Here is a 25,788-nt window from a genome sequence, read left to right as displayed (position 1 = left end):
AGTGGTTTTCCTAGTAAACTTATTCACTGGTGAAATGATTTATCATATTCATTTTAGATTGCATGTAACAAATTATATAAAACTTTTAGGGTGCGTTTGTTTATCAGGAATTGGACTTGAAGAGTGGAATTAATTAGAATTTTTGGTGGACCACTCACTTTTAGCATGTTTGGAGATATGTAATCCAATATAATTGGATTCTAATTGGACTTCAATTCATTTTATTAAGTCTTTGACAGACCCTATTAATCCAAAAGAATACTAGACTATGAAAATCGGTTTCTTATTTCTAATTTGAAAATGAGAGAAAAAATAAAATGAAATGAAATAAACTAAAAGTTGGCGTCTTTTAGAAGATTTTATATGGCAACCAAACACATTAATTTAAGTAGGAATTGAATTCCGATGATTTCTGAACGTTTGCCAAACACACATTTTGTAAGTTGGAATCAAATTATATTATAGTAGATTCCATTCCAATGGTTTCTAATTCCATTATATTTCTAATTAGGATGCGTTTGTTTACTCACTTAGCTAAGAAAAGAAAAACTATAGAATAGTCACTTTGAACTAGAATGGAATGAAAACTAAATTTTGATATTGTATGTTTGGTAAAATAGAAAAAAGAAAATAAAACCAATGGATGGAGTAAACCATATTTGTTATGCAAATACTAAAGAAAGGAAAGGAAAATGGAAATGAAATGTATTTATTCATGTTTTTCTTTTTCTCTTTCCTATTTCCTTTTTCCATTTCATGTTTGTTATTCGAAAAAAAAAAAAAAAAAAAAAACAACAATTTTCCTTTTCTTTTCCTCTCAAATCCGTGGGTTGATCATCGGAATCAAAAAGTCATTCCATTCCATAGTTTTGTTTATATAGAAGAAAAACTATTTTTCTTTCCATAGAAAACAAATACACCAAACTTATGGAAAAGGTGAACCGCCTCATACTTTTCCTTTCCTTTCTATTAGTTTTCGCTAAAGCAAACGCAGCCTTAGTTTCCAGTCTTAGTTGCCAAATACACTTTTAACTTCGGAAATAGTTTGTCTTGCCAATTGATTTGCCAAAATTAGTGGGAAATTTATTGTTAACTATGTAATTTTTATCCTATAGTATAAAAGATGATACAGGTTAAGATTCCCATTAAAAACTTGAGAAAATGATTTTGGGCTACTTTTCTGGTAAAACAAATCACCTTAGAAAACTCTACTCTTACGTGGCCTTCTGAAATCGCTTATGAGCCTTTTCACCCACTGCATAATAGATATAGAATGGACGGTATCATAATTTTGTTTTGATAAAGATAGTTATTGGACGGTATCATAATCAAAAAATGTGAAATGAATGATATTGATTTTATATGACTGTGTATTTTCTTCATATTTAATATTATAGTTTCTCTCGAACGCGTGATAAGCACGAGATTCAAGCCTAGACAAATATGAGGTGAAGTTGGGAGTTGAGAATTTTCTCATTGTCGGCGTTGAAAATTCTATCAAATCACCAACTGAGTGACTGACTCAAAACTTTGGCTGGGAGTGCACGAACACACGTGTACCTTCAAAAACAGAGTTAATTAAACACAAAACGCAAAAAAAAACAATTAATTTTGATATTTTCAGGTGCTTTTGATGATTCCAGTAAATGTCAATTGTAAATATAATCCGAGGATCAAAAATTTAAACATTTTCCATTGTCAGAGCATTTCTAGGTGGTAGTATAACCTGCATTTTTTTTTTCACATTTGAAGAAAAAGTTTGAAATTTTTCGGAATTTCATCTCTAGGTGGCCACAAATCCGATGGCATCACCTGCTTGTTCGCATTTTTATTTGCAAATTTGATAATTTGGATGCGGATGCGGAGCGACATTGGTAATGTCGCACGCCATTGCAAATGTCGTTCCAATTTTTTTTTTACTTTGACCAAAGACCACGCCGCCCAAAGATCTTTCGTCGCCACTCCTAATGTTGCGTGATTTTTATTTTTTATTTTTACTTGCGCGCTACTCCTAATGTTGCGTGGGTTGTTTTGAAATTGTACATGGGCGACACTCCAACTATCGCTGCAACAGTGGTAATGTCGCGTGGATTAGTTTTTGGATAATCGAATTTGCGACCACCTAGAATTGGTCGAAATTTGTGACCAGCTTATTCAAAAAAATTCTTCAAATTTAAAGAGTATGTTACTACCACCTAGAGATTTTTACAATCTATATTTACAATTGATATATAAATGTAACCAAACATTTTACAATAAGTCAGCATTTTCGGCTGATGTACTGCTTAATTCAACTTAGGATCATCTGAAACTAAATTAGACATCCCACGATTTCTTTCCATGGACAGCAGATTCCAGTATTATATATGGAACATTTTCTTACGGGGCGTGTCCTCCGTGAATGGGAAAGCTCATCACACTGTTTCGTGTAAACCATTGTGACCCTGTTTGTAACAACTAATTAACTTAACACCTTGGCGGCCGATAACAGAAATTTTGGCCTAGCTGTATTGAACGCTAACATTCTAAACATCTGCCAATATTTTGATGAATAACATGTACTCGGAACCAGGCTGGAAGTATCAAATCCCAAATAGAAAACAAGAGTTGTCCTCGTTGTGTCGTGGGGTTCACTATAAAATCTCCTTTTAATTAAGAGCCTAAAACACTGTTTTTCTATCCCTCGGTATTGAAGTAAACTGACCAACAAGTAGCCATCAACAAATGTCAAACAAGACCAAAATTTATTTCCCGCTCTTTCAAAACACAGCCGCAATTTTCACTCAACAATTCCAAACGGGGCTTTTTAAAGCTAACAAAACTCCTCTAACCGACCACTAAAAATACAACATACATTTTCAGTCAATCCTCGCCAAACATGCTTTTTTGAATTTATACTCTTTAGCTCCACATATAAAAACCCAAACCCCTTCTCATTTTCTTACATTCTTAATTCTTTCTTCATGCTTCTTAACTTCTTCACTTTCTTTCATTCTCATTTGGGCTGCTAGTTGGTGACTATATATGGCTGCATCAACTTCTTCCTTTATGCTTCAACTTAATCCAAAACAAGTATTGAGCTCATGTGATGTCGTTGGTGGTTCTCAAGTTGGTTTTAATACTTGTCGTGATAAGAGAATCACATTGTTAAATTCTTCTACTAGGCCGCGTCGAGCCATTAGTGCTTCAGCGGGTGCAGCTGCAGCTGTGAAGGTTGTTGCTTCAAAAGTTAAGAAAGCTAGCACTGGTTTGGCTAGAGTGTGGAGAGAAATTCAAGGTTTGAACAACTGGGAAGATCTTGTGCAACCCTTGAATCCACTTCTCCAAAATGAAATTGTACGGTATGGGGAGTTTGTTACCGCTTGTTATAATGCGTTCGACCTTGATCCCAACTCGAAGCGTTACTTAAATTGCAAGTATGGGAAGAATAATATGTTGAAAGGAGTTGGAATGGAAGGTTGTGGATATGAAGTTACTAAGTACATTTATGCCACACCTGATATCAATATTCCAACTCAAGAGGCGACTTCTTGTAGTCGTTGGATTGGGTATGTTGCAGTGTCTTCAGATGATGAGGTAAAGAGGCTTGGGAGAAGAGATGTACTAGTGACATTCCGTGGAACTGTTACAAATACTGAATGGATTGCTAACTTCATGAGTTCATTAAGTCCGGCGCGTTTAGACCCCTGTGACCTCCTTCCTGATGTGCAAGTGGAGTCTGGATTTCTTTGCTTGTATACTTCAGATGATAGCACTTCCAAGTTTGGGGTTAGAAGTTGCCGCGAGCAACTTCTATCCGAGGTGTCAAGAATTATTAACAAGTATAAAGGCGAGGAAATGAGTATAACGTTGGCTGGACATAGCATGGGAAGCTCATTAGCTGTCCTTCATGCTTACGATATTGCAGAACTTGGATTGAACAGAAATGAGTCAAACCAAGAAATACCTGTAACAGTTTTCTCTTTTGGTGGTCCAAGAGTAGGGAATTCTGCATTTAAGGAACGATGCGAAGAATTGGGCGTGAAGGTACTTAGAGTAGTAAACAAAAATGACCCTATAACAAAGTTACCAGGGGTGTTATTTAATGAAAATTTTAGAGTTTTAGGTGGAAGGTATGAACTACCATGGAGCTGCTCATGTTATGCACATGTTGGGGTTGAATTAGCTCTTGACTTTTTTAAGATGCAAAACCCTTCTTGTGTTCATGACTTAGACACATATATCAGGTTGTTAAGATGTTCCAACAGAATCCCAAATCAGAGGGATGTGGCAGATGTTTTTCTCAATAAGACCAAGGAGTTATTTCAAACAGCGCAAAAGACAGACATGTGGCCATGGCAAAATGCTGTGAGGAACGTAGGCGACATGGTTCAGTCTCTGATTCTATGACAGATGTCTATCACTAACCACTAGATTAGCTAGTAGAACCCCTCTTTGTATAGTAAATCTCTTTTCGGGCGAGTGGTTAGTCACTTAGTTGACTTAGTTCACGTACGTACACGTAACAAATTGTGTATAAGAGAAAATATATTTTGTGACCTTTACTCCTTTAGTACAGATTCATTCAATACAATTATTTATTCTTTCTAGCTATTATTTTTCCCTCGATCGTTTCATATATAAGCAATCAAACACAGAGCAGTTTTCCAATAAACTCAAAATATAGCATCATCTATGTGAGCGAGTTGAAGATTCGGCAGGCTAACAACGGGTACGATTGAGAACAGGTTATTCAAAAGAACATTAATTCTAAGTTTCCTGGAAAATGCACTGCTATCTGTTTGTGACTTCTCTAATTCTTTTGAAACTTGCAAGTCCAAATATGTTCACTTCTGCTACTTTTCCACAAAAGGAATTCCAACAAAGTTTCAAAAACTTTAAAGGAGAATTTAAGCAAGATCATGGTTTGTATTCAAGTTATTTCCCCACACCCCCAACTTTAGTAACAGAGGATAGATGCTAATTGAAGTGACAAAAAGTTTGTTTAAATTATATGATTTCACATTGACTCGAGTCTCGACCAACATTCATAGATATTGGTCGTCTACCCTGAGGATATCTTCATAGAGACGAGATTCGAGACTGTTGGATGTGAGATCCAACGGAATAAAAAATTTTGCTTTTTATTTTTGGACCGTTGAATCACACATCCAACAGTCTCGAATTTCGTTTCTATGAGGATATTTTCGGAGTACCCCAGGCCTGTAGATATGATATCTTAATTTCTCGGTGGTTTTTTTTTGGGTGATCTTGGACACACCCATAAAAATACTCCCGTACTCCATGACTAACTAAGTTTTTGCCATTTAATATCTCCCAAATTAATTTGTCGTATTTCCAATAGGGGTAAAGAAAGAGAAAAAACAAAAAAAAACTTATTCTAAAAGGAAACAACAAATAAAAAAATGTGAAAGTAATCTAAAGGTGACTTGAAGAATCTTTGTGTTATAGTGTTATGATTTCATACTCAGACTATAATAGAACTTCTAATAAAGGTAAAAGAATACCCAAAAACAAATTGTCTTTTTTCTTTTCTAGAAATTGCTTCAATTTTGATTTTTTTTTATTGCAATTACTTCTTCTTTATAATTGTAGAAGGGTTAAAAGAGTTTAGTAGAAATATATCCAATTGGAAATTTTTCAAGCGAAAAATTAGAAAGAAAAAAAAATACATTAATGGTTGATAAGTGAAGGAGGAGGAAGACTTCTTTGTTTTTCCAAATTCTACAATTTCACCCTTTCTAATTCCTTTTCGTAAGGGCAAAAAAAAGTGGCAGAAAAAAAAAGAAAATAAGTGCGAAAGGTTTGTGTTTGATGGAAGGATGCACACTTATTTGGATATACTTAATAATTTAGGAATCTAAATGTGTCTTAAATAATTTTATTTATTTATTTCAAAGTTGGGGTACGGGAGTATTTTTATGGATGTGTCCAAGATCACTTTTTTTTTTTTTTTTTTATGGAGCAAAAGAAAGCTAGATTCTGACATAGATTTTGTTTGTTATAAATTCGCTCCTAATAAAGAGAAATAAGACAAACAGAGTAAGTAAGACCGGGATTAGTCAAATTTGTTCTTTCATATGAGAAAATTTGTCAATGTCAACATTAAAACGTAGAGAATCTAGCTATATTTTCTTTTAAATAAAAATTTCCCTGTACAAAAAAACACAATGATTTTCAAAGTGTTTGATTCAACTTGCGAAAAAACCAACGTTTTATATTTGTCTTTATGACTAATAACAGAGAAGATATCAATTACCAACAAAGAAGAAAAACAGAAAATCATGCACTCGATGGAACTTGTAATTAATTAAAGCTACAAACCTGACGTTATGTAAGTAGCAAAACTAGTAATAAAAATAGAAATGTAACTAGAAAGCTGAATTGATCTATGTAAGCATAGAAAGCGGAAGAGAATACCACCACCGTCATAAAGTACGAAAAATCCCTCCAATCCACAGGTCAAAGAGAGATCGAAATGAAAATGACTATGATGTTATTGAGTGATACAGAATTCTTCCTACATACCACTACCACTAGAGCCTCTTCAAATTATTTGAACTACAAATGACACCTGGAAATTCAACAGAGATTTATTAGTGTTCTATATTCAGCTACGAAATAGAGGGAAATTTGTCCAAACTCTCCACTTTTGTCACTACTTTATAATAAACCCTCCACATTTATAAACATCACGATTCCCTCTCTCCTGCTCCATTAGACTTCTATCTAAATTCAGTTGGTATTTCACACCTAATACCAAAAGTACATTTTGGTTTGCTAGGGTAGAGTCAAATGAAAACATTATTTTGGAGGGTTTAGACTTAGAACCCATGGATCCAACACACGAAAATCCCAAAAGAAAAAAATAAAATAAATGAATCAACCCAAACTAATAAACATTCAAACCGGAATATCCTCGAAACCAAACAATCAAAATTGAGAAATCAAATCCAACAACCCAAATTGAGAAATCTCAGCCCATGAAATCAAATGAGAAAATCAAAATGAGATTGCAATGGTGTTTCTATGAGTTAATCTCCTACGCATTCTTTTAATCATTTCACATGTAAACTTTGGGCTTTTTTTGGAGAGATTGATTTTGGTAGTGGGTGGAAAGTTTGAGTTGCAGTGTTGTTTGTTTCCATTTTAAACTTTTAAATGTTGTTTGTATAAAGTATAAAGTATAAACTAATTTTGGGAATCAAATACTAGTTTATGCAATTGGATTAAATCCTCAATATATCTTCTTCAATTGCTTGAGGTTTGGTTTGGGGAATTTGAAGGATGGTGGAGAGTGGGGGCGGTGGTGTTAATTCCAATGAGGAGAATTGGTCATTGACGATGGTAGATGGTGGAGGAAGAAGATAGTTTCACTGAATTGGATTCAAAGGGAAGTAACAGATAAGAAATAGTAAACAATTTATACGAGACAACAACACAACCCGATACCGGTACCTAACGACCGATACACTTTTCTCAAATTCGATACCCAAAAAGAAGGTGACGATATTAGATCAGAGACGAAACTGCGGGTGATGATAATACTAATGGTGATTTACTGAGTTTGGTGGGAAATTAGATTCTAGTATGACTAATAATGGCCATGCCGGTGGTGGCGGCGCTAGGTGATGAAGATGTCGCTTTGTTCATTTTTTGTTTTGTTTCAGTTTTGATGTTCACCATTAATATGAAAATGGCAAACGAAATCAGTGTAATTTAGTCAATGTACATTATTGAGGGATACTTTTGGTATTAGATAGAATATCCACGGAACTGGGATGGAAGTGAAATGGCACGGGGGAAATTACAATTTTTGAAAAAGTAGGGGATTATTATAAATTGGTGACAAATGTGGATGGTTTGGACAAATTAACCCATGAAATAGACGGTTTTAACTTGAAGGGCTCATCATTCTTGTACATCATATCTAGTTAACTGGGCCACGATAGCTTTCCTTTTCATTTTTCAGTTCTCGTGTTGACCTCAAGTAGATCATATACTAGGCTATAACTTGATCAACATTGAGAGAACAAATGCATTCTTCTACGGCCATATGTTTGATTTTGTCATTTATGTGTACGATATGCAGACTTCAAATTAACTCATTTTGAATATATTGGTGGTAAGGTCCAAAGCTAGCTACATCCACGTGAAACTGATGGTGCGTGCCTCGCAACACAAACCATCAAATTTTTAAGATTATATGAAGGAAAGTCTTCCTCAGCTTCATATATATAGACATATAGTCATGACAAGGATTTTGATGTGAAAGTGCACGCGATAGCTAGATGTTCCACAAATAATCATAGTAACAATGTATAAAGGATCGAACCAAATCATCTACGCGTCCGAGTTGCAATCCTCTTACATACAGTCTTACCTCATCTTCTTATATATGCGATTTAATTTAATCAACCAAATACAAGTGAATGGTGGCTAAACTTAGCCATGATGTCAACTTGACTGTATAATTGATTCACATAGAGGGAGTGTAGCCCTTTTTGTTTGTAGTTGCTGGAAATACGGGTCAGTTCAGTGAGAGTCAATTAATAATGCAATTAGAGTAGCTTTGACAAATTGAAACCATTAGTACAAAGAAGCAAGAAAGTTTGAGCATAAGATGAGTTATGAGGGTCGTGTTGACCAAAATCTATAACCCCCTTTGTCAGTGTCTTCCAATCATCTTAGGTACAGTACGCGCAATCTTTCATGTAACTCGATCTATATTAAATTTGAATTTTTATCTTAACAAACATAATCTCATTTTTTTTTAAGTGATGAGCAAGTTTTTGAGATCGGTAACTTTTTGGTGCTGGCGGGGTTTGAGCCTCAGAATTCTGGTACTATCACCTAAAATTTTTACTAACTTTGCTAGTTGGCATTTGCATTGGTTGCTTTGTCCGCTGAAAAACATGATTAACGAGCATAATCTCATTAAAAAGCACACATGATCAGAAGATCAGTGAGTGATCACTGAGTGTACATGTCTTGTACACCTTAGTACAACTGTCACGCCCAATCAAATAGGAAAAATCATATTTCAGTTTGTTGGAGGGGATCAAACTTTAGTTTAGAGTTTAGACTACATTTTTGGTCGGAATACTATCTGATACCCTTCCTAGATGCTACATGAAGATCACATGTTTGGTTAATGTCAATTATGGTTGCTTTAGACCTATGGATTTGTTTTACTAATGCAATAAAAAAGCCTACGAACTCTAGTTATTTAGTTACAAACCAACCCATTAACTATAAAGCGAGTAAGAACTCTAGTTGTATAGTTTGTCTTATTCAGTTCTTATTCTTTATTATTTGATGATAAGTAGGAGACACTGATCCGAGTCGATCTGTTTCCTTAACAACGTTGGCTGATAAGCTACTACTAGAAGTAAACCTACTGGAGAGTGAACATGCAAGACCTGAAGTGCCTCAACTTATATTGCACGTACAAATAATCTGAAATGCACATTGCACATTGCACAAGTAGGTTACCTTCACCGAACACAGGCAAGGATGCAATATTTAGTTATTTACCATGGATAATATACTGTTGAGAACTTGAGTACTTGACGGAGTTGACGGTAAGAATCACTATATCTAAACTAGTGGTTGAATCTAATTTACATTTGTAGATTAGTCTCATATGGCCAAATTTGTAAGTTAAAGCAGTCTTTGAATGTTGACTGATGATTGATTGATAGAGAAATCGAATTATATATAAAAAAAAATTACGACTGATTTTAATTCACATACGGTGCACCATGAGATAACCGACCACATTTTAAGCCCAAATGAAAAATGTGCAGCTTAATTCAGTAATTGACCACTCCTCTCTCAACTCTTCGTCTCTTCCCAACCGTGTCTCTGCATTTGACCCCAATCTACTGATTCGACTCTTCTACAGTGCCCCACAACCTTTCAGTGTAGTACAGTCAATTCCATTGCCTTTTAGCATTTCAGCTTAATCATCATTATTAAATGGGACATGTTTATAGTGAAACCAATAAGGTTGCAGACCACCTTGCAGGTTTGGAATTTTGTAATGGGTGCTTCTACTTTGTACCTCATCATGTGTTGAGGAAGACAAAGCCAGGAACGGTTTATATTCGATCTTAATACAGGAGATTAGGGTCACTCAAAAACCCCAAAAACTTTTAAAAAAAAAACTTTATTAAATGGGGAATCATATCTAATTTTTCCAATTTCTGTTTATAGTGGCAATAAATTGGTTGATTGGAGAAAGGCAGATTGTAAAATTACACCAATTATTCATTCACTATATTAGCTATTAACTTCTAGTGATAGCTTGATGTACTCAATTAGTCATACAACAATTAGTCGGACTGAATATCTTTATCGGAAAAAAATATTAGTCCATTGAATAAGACAAGTGTGTTTTGAAGTCTGGGCCATGTTGCTGTGGGCTTGGACGTTTGGGCTGTAATAAAGAGAACTTTCGCTAGTAAAGTTTCACTTTTCAGTGGTACAAATAGGACAACTATACCACCTTTAGGCTTCAGCACTTAAATGGACAATCCATGATTCCCTCGTGTAAAACTGTAAACTATGCTAGGTGGTAGTATCACCTGTCAAAATCTTCAAATTTGAAAAAATCGGGAAATTTTGGGAAAAGAATTCCAACTCTAACAAGTGTGTAGTATATTCGGGCCATGTTTTTATCTTGGACGTTTGGGCTGTAATTTTTATTCACAAATTTGGCAATTTAGATGCAGATGCAGAGCGACATTGGTAATAATACAAAATATTGCTAATGTCGAGATATCTTCCATATTTTAGAAAAAGATATATAAATATCAACTATATATATTCGTAGATATATCTACGCTACAAAATGATATTTCAATGAGTTATTTTTTTTTTTACTTTTTCAATTTGTGATATTTTGGAATATTTTGTGTATGATTTTTTTATTTAATATTTACCATTGGTTTTAAATAAATATAAATAATATATTATGATATATCAAGAAATATCCACAATATGGTGGGGCTATATTTTTGATATTTCCAAGGGTCGATATTTGCATGTTAAATTAGTCAAAATTTGCAACCAGTTTCTCCAAATTTCTTCTTCAAATTTGAAGAATATACTACTACTACCTAGAGATGCTCTTAGTTGGTATTTTCTGATTACTGATGTATTCCCCGTATGTGCTTCCTGTCCCAACTCTAAAAAAAAGAGGTGAAGTACCCGAATGCTAACAAAATTAGTAAGGTCACAGCAATTGATGCTAGCAGCTCATAGCGTGCGATAGTGCCGAAGCAAAATTTTAGGTGAGAACAGAACAAACTTCCCCCCCTGGTTATAGTCCAAATGTTCAGCATGTCTGTGTAAAATTAAATCATTCAGTAAGACTGTGTTCAGCTTTGGGAAGAGAATTACTAGAAACCAAATAGTGTTGTGCCTAACAATATCTCCTCATCTACCCATTGTTTGCTTGCAGGACCCTACAATTAGAATCACCCATGATACATTGATCTAAACCTCCTTTGAGTTTGTTTCGCACTCGTAAAAACCAAAATTGATTACTGTCAGAGAAAATACAGAGCCTAAGGGAGATCCGTAAAGACTATTTAAGTGATAAAGCACAGCTCACTGCATAGGCAAGCACTAGATAATGTAAATTACATGATTCTATCCAACCTCCTGTCTAGAAACCATGCTGCAAAGCAATTACCAATGATATGAACATCTGAACGATCTTATGCAGGAAAAAAAAAAAAAAATCATCAGAACGAGACTGAAAAATGCTACAAAAATGGGAACTTGATAGCAATTGATCTACATAAAGTAGCAATCAATCCCACAAAAGCACCTACTGCTGACACTGCTTTGATCACTGTCTTCCACCTAAAAACCACTGCAACTATTAGCCTCAACATGTTGCAGAAATCAGGCCCCCCTATCATGCATTTACGAGCTGATAACTGGAAATATCAGGTCCTCATACTTGGAAATATTGACACAGCATTGGCATATCATACCCACATGAGCAATATGGTGGTGCTTCTCAGGAACTTTTCCTATATCACGATATCTAGATGCCTTTAGTTCTACGCTCAGAACCATGACACGGATAAGATGTAACTGTTCTTTATAATCTTATATTTCAAATGGATAAGCTGTAGATGTTATAAGAACCATAGAAAAACTGTCTTGTGCAGTTGTGCTGGGAAGTTAATCAGCATGTCTGCGCCCTGTTACGGAATTCTCCAGTATGAGAAAAGTCCTATAAGTGTACTAGCTCACTAGCTCCCTTTCATACAATACAGGCCCCATTATTTCTTTCCTAAACCAATCACAAAATAAGGGATGGTATTGCCTCCGAAAATCTTGAAGGTGTCCAATGCTTTTTTTTTCCAATAAACTGAAGGTGCCCAATGCTACTACTTCCTCAAATGGTAAGTCCATCCAAGTCCTCAAGTCCTCAACTAAGTTAAATGCATTAGTCTTCGTCCACGTCCAGTATAACCCCTGGTACAGCAATCTTGTTATAAAACTTTCAAGTTATGACCTTTTTCTTTGACAACGCCATAATAAGTTTTTGCCATCAGAAAATGTCTTCAATATGTATTACCCTCCTACAGAACCTCTACTCTTACTCTTCCTCAGAAGTAGTGTGTTTGTGTTTTGAAGGCTGGGCCAATTTGGGCATGGTGCTCTGGGATTCGATGTTTGGGATTTCATAAAGAGGAAAATTATGGACTTAACTTTTTAGCGGAAGTCCACATAGGAGAATTATGGACAATTTTTCCATGCCTCCCAAGTCCCCATGTAAATTCACTCCTGAAAACTGTCCATGAAAACTCTTTATAGAGTTACAATTCTCTCATTACTGACCCCTGCATGTGCTTCCTTTTGCTCAGCTCAAACAAAAAGGATAGTACCTTTTATACTGCTTCAAATGTTTAACTTGTTCCAATGAATGGTCATCTTCCAAACTACATAGGCAAGAACTGGAGGAAACATTCTATCCCACCTCCCTATCAAGAAAACTGCTTGCAAAAGAAATTACTAGAATCTCACTAATATCAAAAGCACAGGAGGAAGACTATGGAAACTAAAAGGCTACAAAAGAAGAATTTTATAGTAATCGATCTACAAAAAGTAGCAATCAATCCTAGGAAAGCACCTAACGCTGTCGCTTCTTGTGATCACAGTATCCCACTTAAAAACCAGCACATTCTAGTGGAATTATTTGCCTTTGAATGTCCCATAAATTAGGCCCTCAACCATCGGTTTGATGGTTGTTCGCCCCCAACAACTGACTTTAGGCATTTTTGACATATTGACAATGCATTTGATTCTGCATTCAATCCTAAAATGAATACAAGATCACCATAACCTTTTCGATACTATTCCTGTTTGGATAAACGAAAAAGGAACTCCTTAACACTAGGTCAAATACACACAATGAATCCTAAATGACTGGAAAGATCCCCATAACTACAGTCCTCATACTAGGATCTGTCAAGTTCAAATACCAAAATCAACACCTTGATGGACAAGATATTGGAATAATGAGATAAGAGTTTGAACAAAGATTTCCTTGTTCATCTAAACCCATAATTCCCAAATAATTGCATTTTGACGCAATCCTTCAAAAGAATACTAAGGAATAAATCCAATCCTAATATCGTGGCGTTCAGAAACTCTAGTTCGTAAGAACTTTATGAAATGTCAATAATTTCATAAAAAATATTCATTTAAGAATATAAGATCAACTAAAACATCCAACAATAAAAACATGCTATCAAAATATTAACCACATGCTACCAAAATAAACATAAAGATAAACATTTTCAATAAGTTCACAGACATAACATCTGAATTACATGAAACCAGTAGAAAACAAAACAAAACAAAACAAAACAAATAAAGTTTATTTTTTTTGAGGAAGTACAAAGTATTCATCAACTTATTTCATAAACAGCCCCAAAATAATTAGCAATAATCCCAAGGTCTGGGTTCAGGAACAGCAACAACCATACCTTGAAGACCATGATTAAGAATAACTTGACAAGCAAGTCTAGAATGTTTATTCAAAACTCTACCTCTTGAATTCCTTTTCAAAACATAAGACTCATCATAACTCCTAGCTGGTATTTTCTCCATCCATTCTTCAGCAATATAAACTTCACATTCAGCTGAACAAGCATCAATCTCTTCAAGCCTATGTGATTCTGGATCAATTAATCCGCTATTTGTTAGTGATTTCAATAATGTGTGTCCTGATAATCCTATTATTGAACGTTTTTGTCCATCTGGATCAATTGCGAATAGATTCACAATTCGATCGGATACTTTAGCTGATGGGGATGAGGATGAGCGTTCGGATGGAGTTGATGCGGATGATCTTGTGATAAGGATTTTGGGGAGGTGAGAGAGTGAGGGGATTCGGGTGGAGAGTTTTTGGAGACTTGCAATTGACATTGTTTTTTTTTTTATCTTCTATTTTTCTTATTAGGGTTTGTTTGTTTGTTTGTTTAAATTGATTTTGATTTTTGAGTCATGGGCTTTCATCCCAATGGGCTATCTCATGGGTCTCAGCGTACAAATGTCACAGCGAGCTCTGAGAAAATTTCCATCCAGCAAGTCGATTTTGAAATATGATCTGTAGAAGCTCTCCCAAGAATGGATGTCACTCCAAAATAATTTGGAAACTTTGTAATACAAGGAACTTTATGTATCCCATGTAATTGTATCATCATGGTTCGTGGCATGGCTGTGTTATGTATGAGTTGAGATTTTGATATATTAATTTTCTGTCCATATATATTGCAATATGATTGAATGACTTTATTGATCTCATGATCTTCTTGAAGATCAATTTTTGCAAAAATTAATAGATTATATGCGCGCATACATTAAATGGCTTAATAGATAACAATTTGTAGTAAAATTGAGTCCTCTCACCTATTTTGTGGTCATCAATCAGCTAGTGTAACTTCAATGATAGATAGAACTCCAACGCAAAAAATAAAAAGATAGGGTGATAAAGGGTCACCCTGTTGAATCCCACAAGTGGGTGTGAAGAAACCAGAAGGTGTACCAAACTACCATTAATCAAAACAACACAAGAAGGAGTGCTAACACAAAACATAATCCGTTGTATCCGTTGAGCATGAAAGCCAAATCTTACTAAAACTTTTTTAATGAAATTCCATTCCAGTCGATCATAGACCTTTTGCATGTCAAATTTGAGAACATAATAACGATGCTTTCTATTAGCCTAGCTCGAATATGATGGAAAGCCTCGTGGGCAAGAATAACATTGTCATGTATTAGTCTTCCCGGCATAAATGCACTTGGATTTGGAGTAATGAGAGCTTGCAATATAGGTCACATTCTATTCACCATAATCTTAGAAATGATTTTGTAAGTGACATTAGTAAGACTGATTGGTCTAAAATGTTCTACTTTAGTTGGCTTGCCAATCTTTAGGATCAATATAATATATATATGATTGATCTCCTTTTGTAAATGATCCGTATAAGAAGAATTCTTTCACCATAGAAGTTACCTTAAGTCATGCTTCATCCCAAAAGTTTTATGAAAAATAGATTGGAAACCATCGTCCCGACCCGGTGATTTAAAGGAGCCAATACTTTTCATTGCTTCCCATATCTCGCCATCAGTCACTGGGGCTAGGAGACAATCATTCTCACTAGGAATGACCTTAGAAAGAATTAAATCTAACATGTCAGTGTCCATAGTCGGTTGAGAAGTAGACAACAAGTTTTGGAAATATTGTACCACGTGAGAATTTATAGAATCTTGAGATTGTAGTAGACTTCCATCAGGATGGAAGATTCTACTGTTGGATTTTACTGAATCCCTAAAAATATCCTACATGATGGATACATGTTAGGTATAATTAGTGGGTTACAAAACATGGGATTATATGATGGAGTATCCAAATCTGTATGAATATTTTGGCAATTAGAAATTGTTTCCAATTATAATATAATTTTTATGGGAAATTAGAATCGTTGTCCAATTAAGAAAATTGTCATCTCCCCCTTTTTCTCTATATATACACATGCCCCTCATAGTTGTGTATTACGTCAATAAAACTCATTAGGGGTAAAGAAAAATCTTAGGAAGAGAAACAAGTTCTCATTCGCTATTCTACACATTTCATTCATCTAAATCTATAGATTAAGGTATGTCTATTTACTTTTACAGAGAATGGGCTTGAAGCCCAGTGTTCCAATTTAATTACGTAAAAAAGACACAACTTTTTCTAATTATATCAAAAGCCCATCCGGTCTATTTGTTGGCAATATTACACAATTGTCCCTTAAACAAAAATCAAAACTAGACAATTATGCAACATTCATGTTGCAATCAACAACATATGCAAATTTTGAAACCCTAGTTCTCCAAATTAAACCCAAATTTCGAAACCCTAACCCTAGTTTTCCAAATTAAACCCAAATTTTAAAACCCTATTTCTCCAAATTAAACCCAAATTTCAAAACCCTAGTTCTCCAAATTAAACCCAAATTTCGAAATGAATAACCCTAATGAAGAAAAAAGAAAAGATTCAAACGATAATGTGCAAGCAAACACAAGATCTACTAAAAAAAAAAGAACAAGAGGGCAAAAGGTTAGATACCAAATTTCATTGATAGTTTCACAATTTTGATATATTAGGATTTTCATTTTATGAAAAATTGGTTAAAGTGTGTTGAATGTATTCCCTACAACATGAGTGTTGCATCGAATATACTTGGATTTTCATTTGACCGCCATCGAAATGATCCAATATGGATGTTTGTTCAAATCCCAATGCAACATGGATGTTGCATTGTGAATACTTTAACATGAGTATTTTTGGGTCGAATGTAATATGAGTGTTGTTTGAGGTTTAAATTGGTGATGTTTGTTTGAATTTTGAGGCATGTTTTCCACTAAAACATCTATGTTGGATAAAAAAGCACACATCAACATTCATGTTCTTGATATGAGATGTTTTGTAAGAATTGGTTGAAACAAGCTACTAATTCATTAGTTTTCTTTTGTTACTTAACAAGGGAAGGCAGCTAAATCTAAACCGAACCTTCAGAAACAAACTAAAGATGCAACTACCGCCTCAACGAAAGCAAAAACCAAAAACGAAAAGGCAAAGAAAAAAATATTGTTGGGTGCCGAACCTTAATACAACATGAATGTTGCCTTTGTTAACTTCGTAGTTATTTTGGTCTTGTTGTTAGCTAGCTAGCATCGTAGTTATCGAAGTGTCCTCTGTCTACACATTTTATGAAAAATTCGGGGAGATTCAGATTGTCGTCGTCTTGTTCTTCTTGGTGAATTGGCTAAGCATGTCGTTTTCTAAAGGCACCAAAGGCGGTTACCAAATTTACTAGTTCTTGAAGATATTTGTTTAGGGTTTGTTTCAAGGTTTCAATGTTTCTGTCTTTAGTATTTAGTATTAGAATGTTTCAATGTTAGTGGTGTCGATGTAATATATAGTTGATTTGGAACCTATGAATCAGAGTTAGATCTTTTGTGAATGAAATTAGGGTTTCTGGTGTTCTCTATTTTGGTTGATTTCTTCGTTTGTTTTACCTAGTTCAAATCTGAGATAGTTATAAATGATGATGGTTGTGGATCTTGAATTGGAATGATGTTAGTTAAGAAAATGTTAGCATAATTGTAAAGTTTGGTTACTTTTTTATGCCTAAATTTTCTGGAATTCAGTTTGGGCCAATGTTTAAGGTTCATTCAAAATCGGGAGGCTTCTGTTTCGTCATTTCTTGAGAATTTGGTACTTCATAAATCCCATTTTGTGCTTAGGTTTATTCTTGTGAATTGTGATTGTTGTTATAAATATGTAGTAAAGTTCAGACCCTCTATAGGATGACCTATAACAAAATGAGCGTTGAATACCTCATTAGCCAATTGCTTCCTAAATTCCAAGTTTCTAATAAATGGGTTTAGCTTTGTCTACATTATGAGTACATGATTCCAAAGACAAAAACACCAAGTTTAAAAGGAAACATCAAACTATGTAGTTGTAGTACATAGCATGACACACCATAAAATGGAGAAGTCTCATTTAAAAGAGATAGGTTCAAGAAGTCTCACGATTATTTTGCATGCAATATGAATGTTTCACTCTCAATTACAACTGCAATATAAATGTTGCACTATTAATTACGATTACAACTGTCGCAACATAAATGTTGCACTCTCAATTACAACCGCAACATGAATGTTTCACTCTCAATTACAACCGCAACCCAATTTGCTGCAACATGAATGTTGCACTATCAATGGGAAACATGAATGTTGCACTCTCAATTCTGATCGCAACGGTGCAACATGAATGTTGCAATTACGTCCGCAACATGAATGTTGCACTCTCAATACGATCGCAATGATCGCAACATGAATGTTGTAATGTCAATTACCGCAACATGAATAATTTTACAAACTATAAATTTCATTATAACAAATGAAAAATAAAACAAACCGACTAGCGAATAATCTCAAATGAGTATCAACATTCCATAAAAGTATACAATGAATATCAATTTCTCATTAATAAATGTCAAAAGACCAAACTTAAAAATCCCAATTAAGACAACTAAAACATATGGTTTGCCGAGAACATCAAAACTAATCATAGACTAACGAATCACACCGATGCTTTCAATTCTTTTCTTCTTGGGTCTACCGGGACCAATCTTTGGACTACACGGATAAACCGCAGGGAGAATAAGGCATCGTCTTAGCATAGAACCATTCGAACGGGCTTGATAGAATGTGAGTAGCATTGCTGAACGCGATCACCGTTATATCCTTCATCAATGTAGCCATAAAAGGAATCACCCTTACTACCAATACAAAGTGATAACATGTATGCAAAGGAAATTATCGATCATGCCAATAGTTACAAGTACATGTTCTATTCATCTAATCAATTGAATGAATAACATAGTGAAAGAAATATCAAAGCATGTATGCAAAGGTGTTAGAATTGGATCGGATGGACTCGAACCATCACTCTCTCATTTAATGAGTGCTCTTCCATTTTTAGCTTATGGATCCTTTGTAAAACTACGGTTTGTCGGAAAAAAACAACAACAACAACTCACGGTCCAATTCGGAAGAATCACAAATACAAACAATGTCTCGGTATAATACCCCTTTGAAACTTGATGCGACCTCGAAAAGGAGGCAAAGATGGTGTTATTCATGTCATTGCACAAAGTGGCATTAGACAAGGTAAAGATATCCTCATAACATCATATGATTTCTCTTCAAACTGTAGCGGCTTACTATTTGTAGGAGAACCATTGTGTCTTCTATTAATCCAAGATAGCAACAAGCTTCACCCAATACCAAATACATGCATTGCATAGGGATAGTGAGATACCATTTATTCCAATAATCCTCCAAATCAATCCACATAAATCACAATTACTAAAGAAATTGAGATGAATAATTTTCCCACATTGACCTTATTTATCATATTGTTTACAAAGCCCAACCATAACTTTTTCTTCACATCAGAAACAAAAAAGCATTTGAGTGGAGATCGCGTCTATCGGATGAATTGGTTGATGAAGAATTTTCGAAAGAAGCTTCACTCTTTTCTCCGAAATCTCTTGTTAACTACTATTGTCTAAAGAAGTAAATTCTTCATCATACACCATTTAAAGCTAATAACGTATTCATGAAGCATATTAGCCACTTCCTTAAATCGAAAGAGTGTTCTAGAATTGAGTTCCAATGCTATTTCATATATAAAATTAAAGTGCAAGTCTTTTGCATCAATAATGAACCATCTCTAATTGATCTTGTGTTGCAATAAGAGCTTTTGCATCTTTGACATTTCTATCTAGATCTGTTTCACATCAAAACAAACAAGAAAATTTTCATTTCTTTAAGTATTTGAAGCTTAACAAAGCCAAATGTACACTATACCTTAACAAAACCAAGCTTAAAACAAAAAAATGATGAACACCAATTCTCATTTACACATTAAATCAAAAGCCCAACATCATAAAAATCTAACCTTTTTTGCTAAGCCACAGTGATTCCTTTCTCCATTACCCAAACATGGATAACAAATTTATGTTATCCAAACATTTTCAATTGACGAAATCACATATCACGATCTCAAACTCAATAAAAGAGTGATTTTTCGAAAACAAGCTACAATAAGAACTAAATAGAGAAGAAAAGGGTAAATTTGGTATTAGAAGAAATTAAAGGAGGTGATCTAATTGGATCAATGACCTTATTCCATAATTTTAAAGTGCGGAAACTTTTAATTCACAACTAAAAAAAAGGGGTGGGCTTTAGCCGTAATTCAAAAAGTCAATGGGTTTTAAGCTAATAAAGACTGGAATCAGGGTTTTTACCCCAGTTTTATGTTACTTTTAATCATTGATTCATTATTGTTATGATATTGGTGAATTCATGCGATTTAAGATCTTTGGTTTAAGTTTAAGAATATCTTTATATCTACTAATATATATATGTCTGATGTCTCCTTCTCATAACAGTTGCATGAAAGTAGAGGTGGAACTCGAGCGGGTTGGGTCGGGTTGAGGCATAACCCGAGTCCAATCTAAGTTTCAAATGTTTTAACCCGAGTTCGGGCTAAGTTCTAATCGGTCTTTAAATTTTCAGCCCAAACTCTAGCCCGACCAATTCGGGTTGGGTCGGTTGGTCAAACTTTTCTAAATATTTTTAGAATTATGAAATAAAAAATACGGAAATTAAAATATTCTAATGAAATTAAAGAGATTTGATTGTTTGAAAGGAAAACTAATTTTGTTGATTACATTATTCTCTCTAAAATAGAAATTCTCATTATATAAAGTAATTAGTCTACTCGTGATTTTGGACCGTACATGATTTCATTTTGATAATACATTATATCTTTCGAGTAAAATGCCCTCTTGCCGAATAAAATAGTCTGCTATTTGAGTGGCATTGGCTGCGAAATGTTGTTGCTCCTATAACTTCTGAATTTGTGCTCTAAAAGTCCTGACATTTTATGGTGAATGTCTCCAAAATGTTTGGAGTTCGATATCTGGAAATTCTTTCTACAGTTACTTTCTACAGTTAGCCACGATTGTAGCACACTCTTGTCGACAGAGTGAATAATTTCCGATACCACCCATTTCAAGTAGCAAATAATATAATGATTTTCCAATATTATCTAATTCTAGCCACTACTGTTCCCACCTCCTCTTTATATAATAATAATTGTATAACATTGCACAAACAACTCACATTCATTTCATTAACAATGACAACCTAATCATCATTTATGTGTGTTGGATAATAACCTACAAACATTCATGAACCATACATTCTACACAATGCGCTTGCTATTCATTGATCATAAACAGGGTGCAACTGTTTAAAACACCAGACTAGACGTGCAGCTGGGTTGGGCCAACCTGAGGTAGCCCAACCTACGAATTTTGTCTCAGTATCCAATTTAGAAGTCAACTTCCACCAACTGATCCCTCTCTATCTCTCTGTCGTTGAAATCAACTTCAGAAAGTGGATTGAGTTTCATTTCATGCTGGGTTGGCTTTTGTTTAGGTGAGTTTGATTGTTTCTATCTTTCACTAGAAATGAGTTATTTTGTTTAAATATTTGATAGTGACAAGAGAGGCAGGCATGGCTGAAGACAGGATTAGTAGTTTACAAGATGATATAATCCATTGCATTTACTCTTTCCTAGACATGAGAGTAGTGTTACTCACAACCCTTCTTTCTAGAAGATGGAGATACATATGGCTATCTAATCCATATATAAACATTGACAGGGATTATAGTAGTTACTACAACGATGACAGTTATATGGACATTGATTATAAATTTATAAATATTGTAAACCAAGTTCTGCATCGTCGTCGCAGTAGCTCTATCATACTCAAATTCTCTCTTACACTCTCAGGCTGGTATTTCGACCGTACATGGAAAGTTGACGAGTGGGTTAATTCTGTGTTAAGCAGAAATGTACAAGAGGTTAGTCTTGAAGCAATGGATATCAAGTATTATACTTTAAAGACTTTAGCAAGTGAGGTCAAAAGTTTGAAATTGAAGAGGGTTTGTTTTGTTGGTGTTGATAGTGAGAAGTTGTTGTTGAGTAGCGAAGTAATGGAAACGTTAGTAATATGTAAGTTGTATCTTGGCAAAACCCTTTCTATATCCATGCCCAGTGTAAAACACTTGTTGTTTAATTTTGGTGGAGAATCTGGTTGTGAACCTGTTCATGCGGAGGTACATGCACCGAATCTCACACTACTCCAGATCAAAGGCTGCATTTGCAAAGGCTTTTCACTGGAGAACCTTTCCAGTATAGTGACTGCAGAGATTGATCATGATTATTGTTGGTGGAGGGTAAAGGATCAAGAAAAGCTTGAAAACCTTGCTTGGTGTTTGACTAACATCCTTAAAGGACTTCCCAACGTGAAATCCTTAACTTTACCAGCAAACATTTTTCAGGTAGTTTTTTTTTTTTTTGCCCTTTGTATATTAGAACAGGTTATATATATATGACACGAATAGTACGCACCGTGTTGTGACATTTAAGATTCATATACTCGTTGTGCTATTGATGAAACTCTCAAATCAGTACAGTTGAAAGGGTGTTCATTTTTGGCCTAATTTTGAGGACCTCAAGGGTCTACATACTGTGCATATTGGCACCAAGATTTTGATGGATACAGATATACCATTGTCCATTGTTTGTTGGCCTTAGGTACTTAGGTAGTTTGTTATGTCAATGGAGGGATTAATAGTGCAAAATATTCATTATGATCAAACTATTTAATATTTTATCAGAAACTTTCTTGATGTATCATGTTCCTGGTTCTTCCAATTACTGTGATCTAATAGATTTTTTTATGTTTCTCACTGTTGAAGGCTTTCACTAATTTACCAAATTGGTTCAAAGAGGTGCTCCATAAATATCACAATCTAAGGTACTTGAAACTGAGATGTTGGAGTTGCAAAAGTCCTGCTAATATTCTTGGTCTGGTGGAATTGGTTGTCAACATTCCTCATGTAGAAACCCTTGTCATGGAAAGAGAGGAGGTATTTATAATAGAAACTCAAATTTGTTATATTTCATTTTAAGTGATCATATCCTACCCAGTTGTGGGGATGTTTGTGGTAATCCCATGGCTGTTAAAATAACCCTGCAGGTCAGGATATTATTTTTAAGTATCATTTTGCGTTAAATTTGAAGTCCAATGCTTTTAAATGCACATAGGCTGTTGGGTGAAATCCTCACACCCCTGCAGAGTCCGTCTTCAACTTTTTTCAAACAAAGTAGTATATTTGTTATCAAACAATTTAACTAGGTTAAACTTGAAGTATATTGTAGAGATTGTAGCTTCATTTCAAATCTACCTTTGTTGCCTGGCTTTTCTATATAGAGAGAGTTGAATGGTATTGTAGAGGCTGATGCCTCAGGTCAACAATAGGTATGATTTCTGTGTTCAAGATACAGGTGAGGGCCTGCTAATCCCTAGCTTAAAAAAAAGGTTAGACACTTTGATCAGATATATATTGCAGCTTTGGGCCATATTTGTCAATATGCATGAGATCTTGTAGCACTTACCAATGCATTTAACCAGCCGGGAACCATATGCTTCGACCCGCGTTGAATTCTGGGTCATTTGTTGAGGATAAAAGTACATCAATAATCCCCTTTATCCAAGATGACAGTATAGGATGATGTGTATAAGAATGTTTTACTAGTCTGTACATTCTACCGGATTTAAACATCTGAGAAGCTGAACATATAAATATATGCATCTTACCCTCTCCTTGTTTTGGGGTTATTAAAAATGTCTAATAATTTCAGTCAGCATTGCATGTTTGTTTCTTTTTATAGGTATTAGAAATTTGTATGTAAACTTTATTTACTAATCTTTCCTTTTGATTGTAGCAAGTGTTCATTTCAAATGCCAAGGATATTGATTGGAAAGAACAATTATCATTGCAATGTGTATTTCCTCATCTAAAGTCTATTGAGATGCGATATCTGGAAGGGTGTGAGCAAGAACTCAGGTTTCTTGAATTGCTGGTGAAAAATGCCATTGTACTGGATAATATCACTATCAAAACGATTAGAAGCACTTCAATTGAAAAGGAAAATGAGATGGCTGATTTCTCAAGAAAGCTACAATATCTACCAATAGCCTCCTCAAGTGTCACTATATTTTTCAACGGAAAGCTTTTGATTGAGAATGTCATGTAGCAAAGAGGAGCTATCTTTCTTTTCCAATTTTATGTACTAGAGTTCTATCAAGTCGCTTGGTGTACTTTAAACAGATGTCCAAGCGTCAATGCACAGGGACAACATCATTTGGTGACTTTGGCATGGCGACGTATATAGAAGTTAACATTTCGTCCACAGCAGGGGTATCTAATGATCAGGTTGGATCTCACTGGGATTGGTATGATGAAATACAATGGAAATTGATATACGAAAACTTCTTTCTGATTTTGGTGACTCTGCCATTCGGTTTGGCAATTGATATACGAAAAACTTCTTTCTGATTCGGATTAGGCATCGCAATTTTGGGGGTGATGTGAATTGCTAGGTGGAGCTGATTGCTGTTTGTTCCACTTGGGTTAAATGAATGGGGATTAAGGGAATTTTTTAGCATCAGATATTCAATTTAATTTCAAGCCAATGGACTCTCTCTGAGTCTCCTGTATTTGATCTATTATCTTTTTGGTCCTTGCTTCTTAAAATTGTTTCTGAAAACTTTCATCAAAATGTTAAATGTCTAATGTAAGTCTTAGTCGTTCTCTTTCTGTTGCATTGTACAGGTAGATTAATTTTCTAGAATTCATAGTTTATAGTTCATTGCATAATACAAAATATCAGGATATGGGTATTTATCGATATTCAATTTCTGACCCTTCTGGATATGTATTGTGGATATATCTTCTTCTTTGAAGATATTTGATATTATTTCACATGTAAATATCGTAGGTATATCCAAAATATCGATAAATATTGTAGATATCGTAGATATTTCTTGATATATTATGATACATTATTTATATTTATTTGAAATATAATGGTAAATATTAAATAAAATTGTTATATACACAAAATATCGCCAAATATCTCTAAATACTTCAAAATATTACAAATATCATTTAAATATCATCGATATTTGCAGTCGTATATATTTCTAAACATATCGTGATATTTATATATATTTTTTTTGAAATTTAGATAGATATTTCCAAATATCACGATATATAGAGATATATTTTGTAATATGGTTCATAATACTCTTATCCCATGTAGGAACTTGAACTCGAGAAATTTTATATTTTGGACTTCAACGAAGTTGATATATTTGGAAGCCTCATGGAAAGAAGACAAGTGATTGACACCAATTTTTTTCCCTTAAATAATGATTTGCCAGAGTAATTTTGAAGGAAACGTAACGTTTGTACTGAATACTTGAAGAGGAACCAAATTTCCAAGAAACAGGCGTAAGTCATTCTAATAAAAATGATTGTCATTTACGTTGTTACAAAAACCAAAATAATTGATTTGGAGACAATCCTAGTTTTTATACTTAGGGTCTTAGAATCAATTCCCAATCTCTTATAATTGATTCTGAGGGACCTCCAAAAGTCTTGTTTAATTATAAGATGCCTCAATTCCTCAAGGTCAATCAGAAGAAATAGTTGAATTTTGTCTCAAATATAGATTAATCTACTTATTGCACAATATTGATCTACAGATGT

General features: G+C 34.4%; 3 protein-coding genes across 4 annotated transcripts; 2 read left to right on the top strand and 1 right to left on the bottom strand.

Annotated features, from left to right (window-relative positions):
• Positions 1-2,965: 2,965 nt before the first annotated feature.
• On the top strand, positions 2,966-4,593 carry DGL (alpha/beta-Hydrolases superfamily protein). Its single transcript, XM_086586992.1, has one exon. The coding sequence runs from the start codon at positions 3,025-3,027 to the stop codon at positions 4,387-4,389; it is 1,365 nt and encodes a 454-aa protein (XP_086443118.1). The 5' UTR covers positions 2,966-3,024; the 3' UTR covers positions 4,390-4,593.
• Positions 4,594-13,807: 9,214 nt separating this feature from the next.
• Positions 13,808-14,500, bottom strand: LOC147473818 (2Fe-2S ferredoxin-like superfamily protein). Its single transcript, XM_086587010.1, has one exon. It carries the CDS (start codon positions 14,455-14,457, stop codon positions 13,969-13,971), a length of 489 nt encoding a protein of 162 aa, XP_086443136.1. The 5' UTR covers positions 14,458-14,500; the 3' UTR covers positions 13,808-13,968.
• Positions 14,501-21,250: 6,750 nt separating this feature from the next.
• On the top strand, positions 21,251-24,834 carry LOC147473817 (F-box/LRR-repeat protein At4g14103-like). Of its 2 annotated transcripts, XM_086587017.1 has the most exons (4): positions 21,260-21,600; positions 21,959-22,509; positions 22,930-23,100; positions 23,960-24,834. In XM_086587017.1, exons 2-4 carry the CDS (start codon positions 22,045-22,047, stop codon positions 24,269-24,271), a joined length of 948 nt encoding a protein of 315 aa, XP_086443143.1. In that variant the 5' UTR covers positions 21,260-21,600; positions 21,959-22,044; the 3' UTR covers positions 24,272-24,834. The 2 variants fall into 2 exon arrangements, with proteins under 2 accessions (XP_086443142.1, XP_086443143.1); XM_086587016.1 differs by having other exon boundaries at positions 21,251-22,509.
• The last annotated feature ends 954 nt before the right edge of the window (positions 24,835-25,788 follow it).

This window comes from Coptis chinensis, unplaced genomic scaffold (genome assembly GCF_015680905.1).
Source record: "Coptis chinensis isolate HL-2020 unplaced genomic scaffold, ASM1568090v1 utg1761_pilon_pilon, whole genome shotgun sequence".
NCBI classification, from domain to species: Eukaryota; Viridiplantae; Streptophyta; class Magnoliopsida; order Ranunculales; family Ranunculaceae; genus Coptis; species Coptis chinensis.
This window is presented reverse-complemented; position numbering and strand designations above follow the sequence as displayed.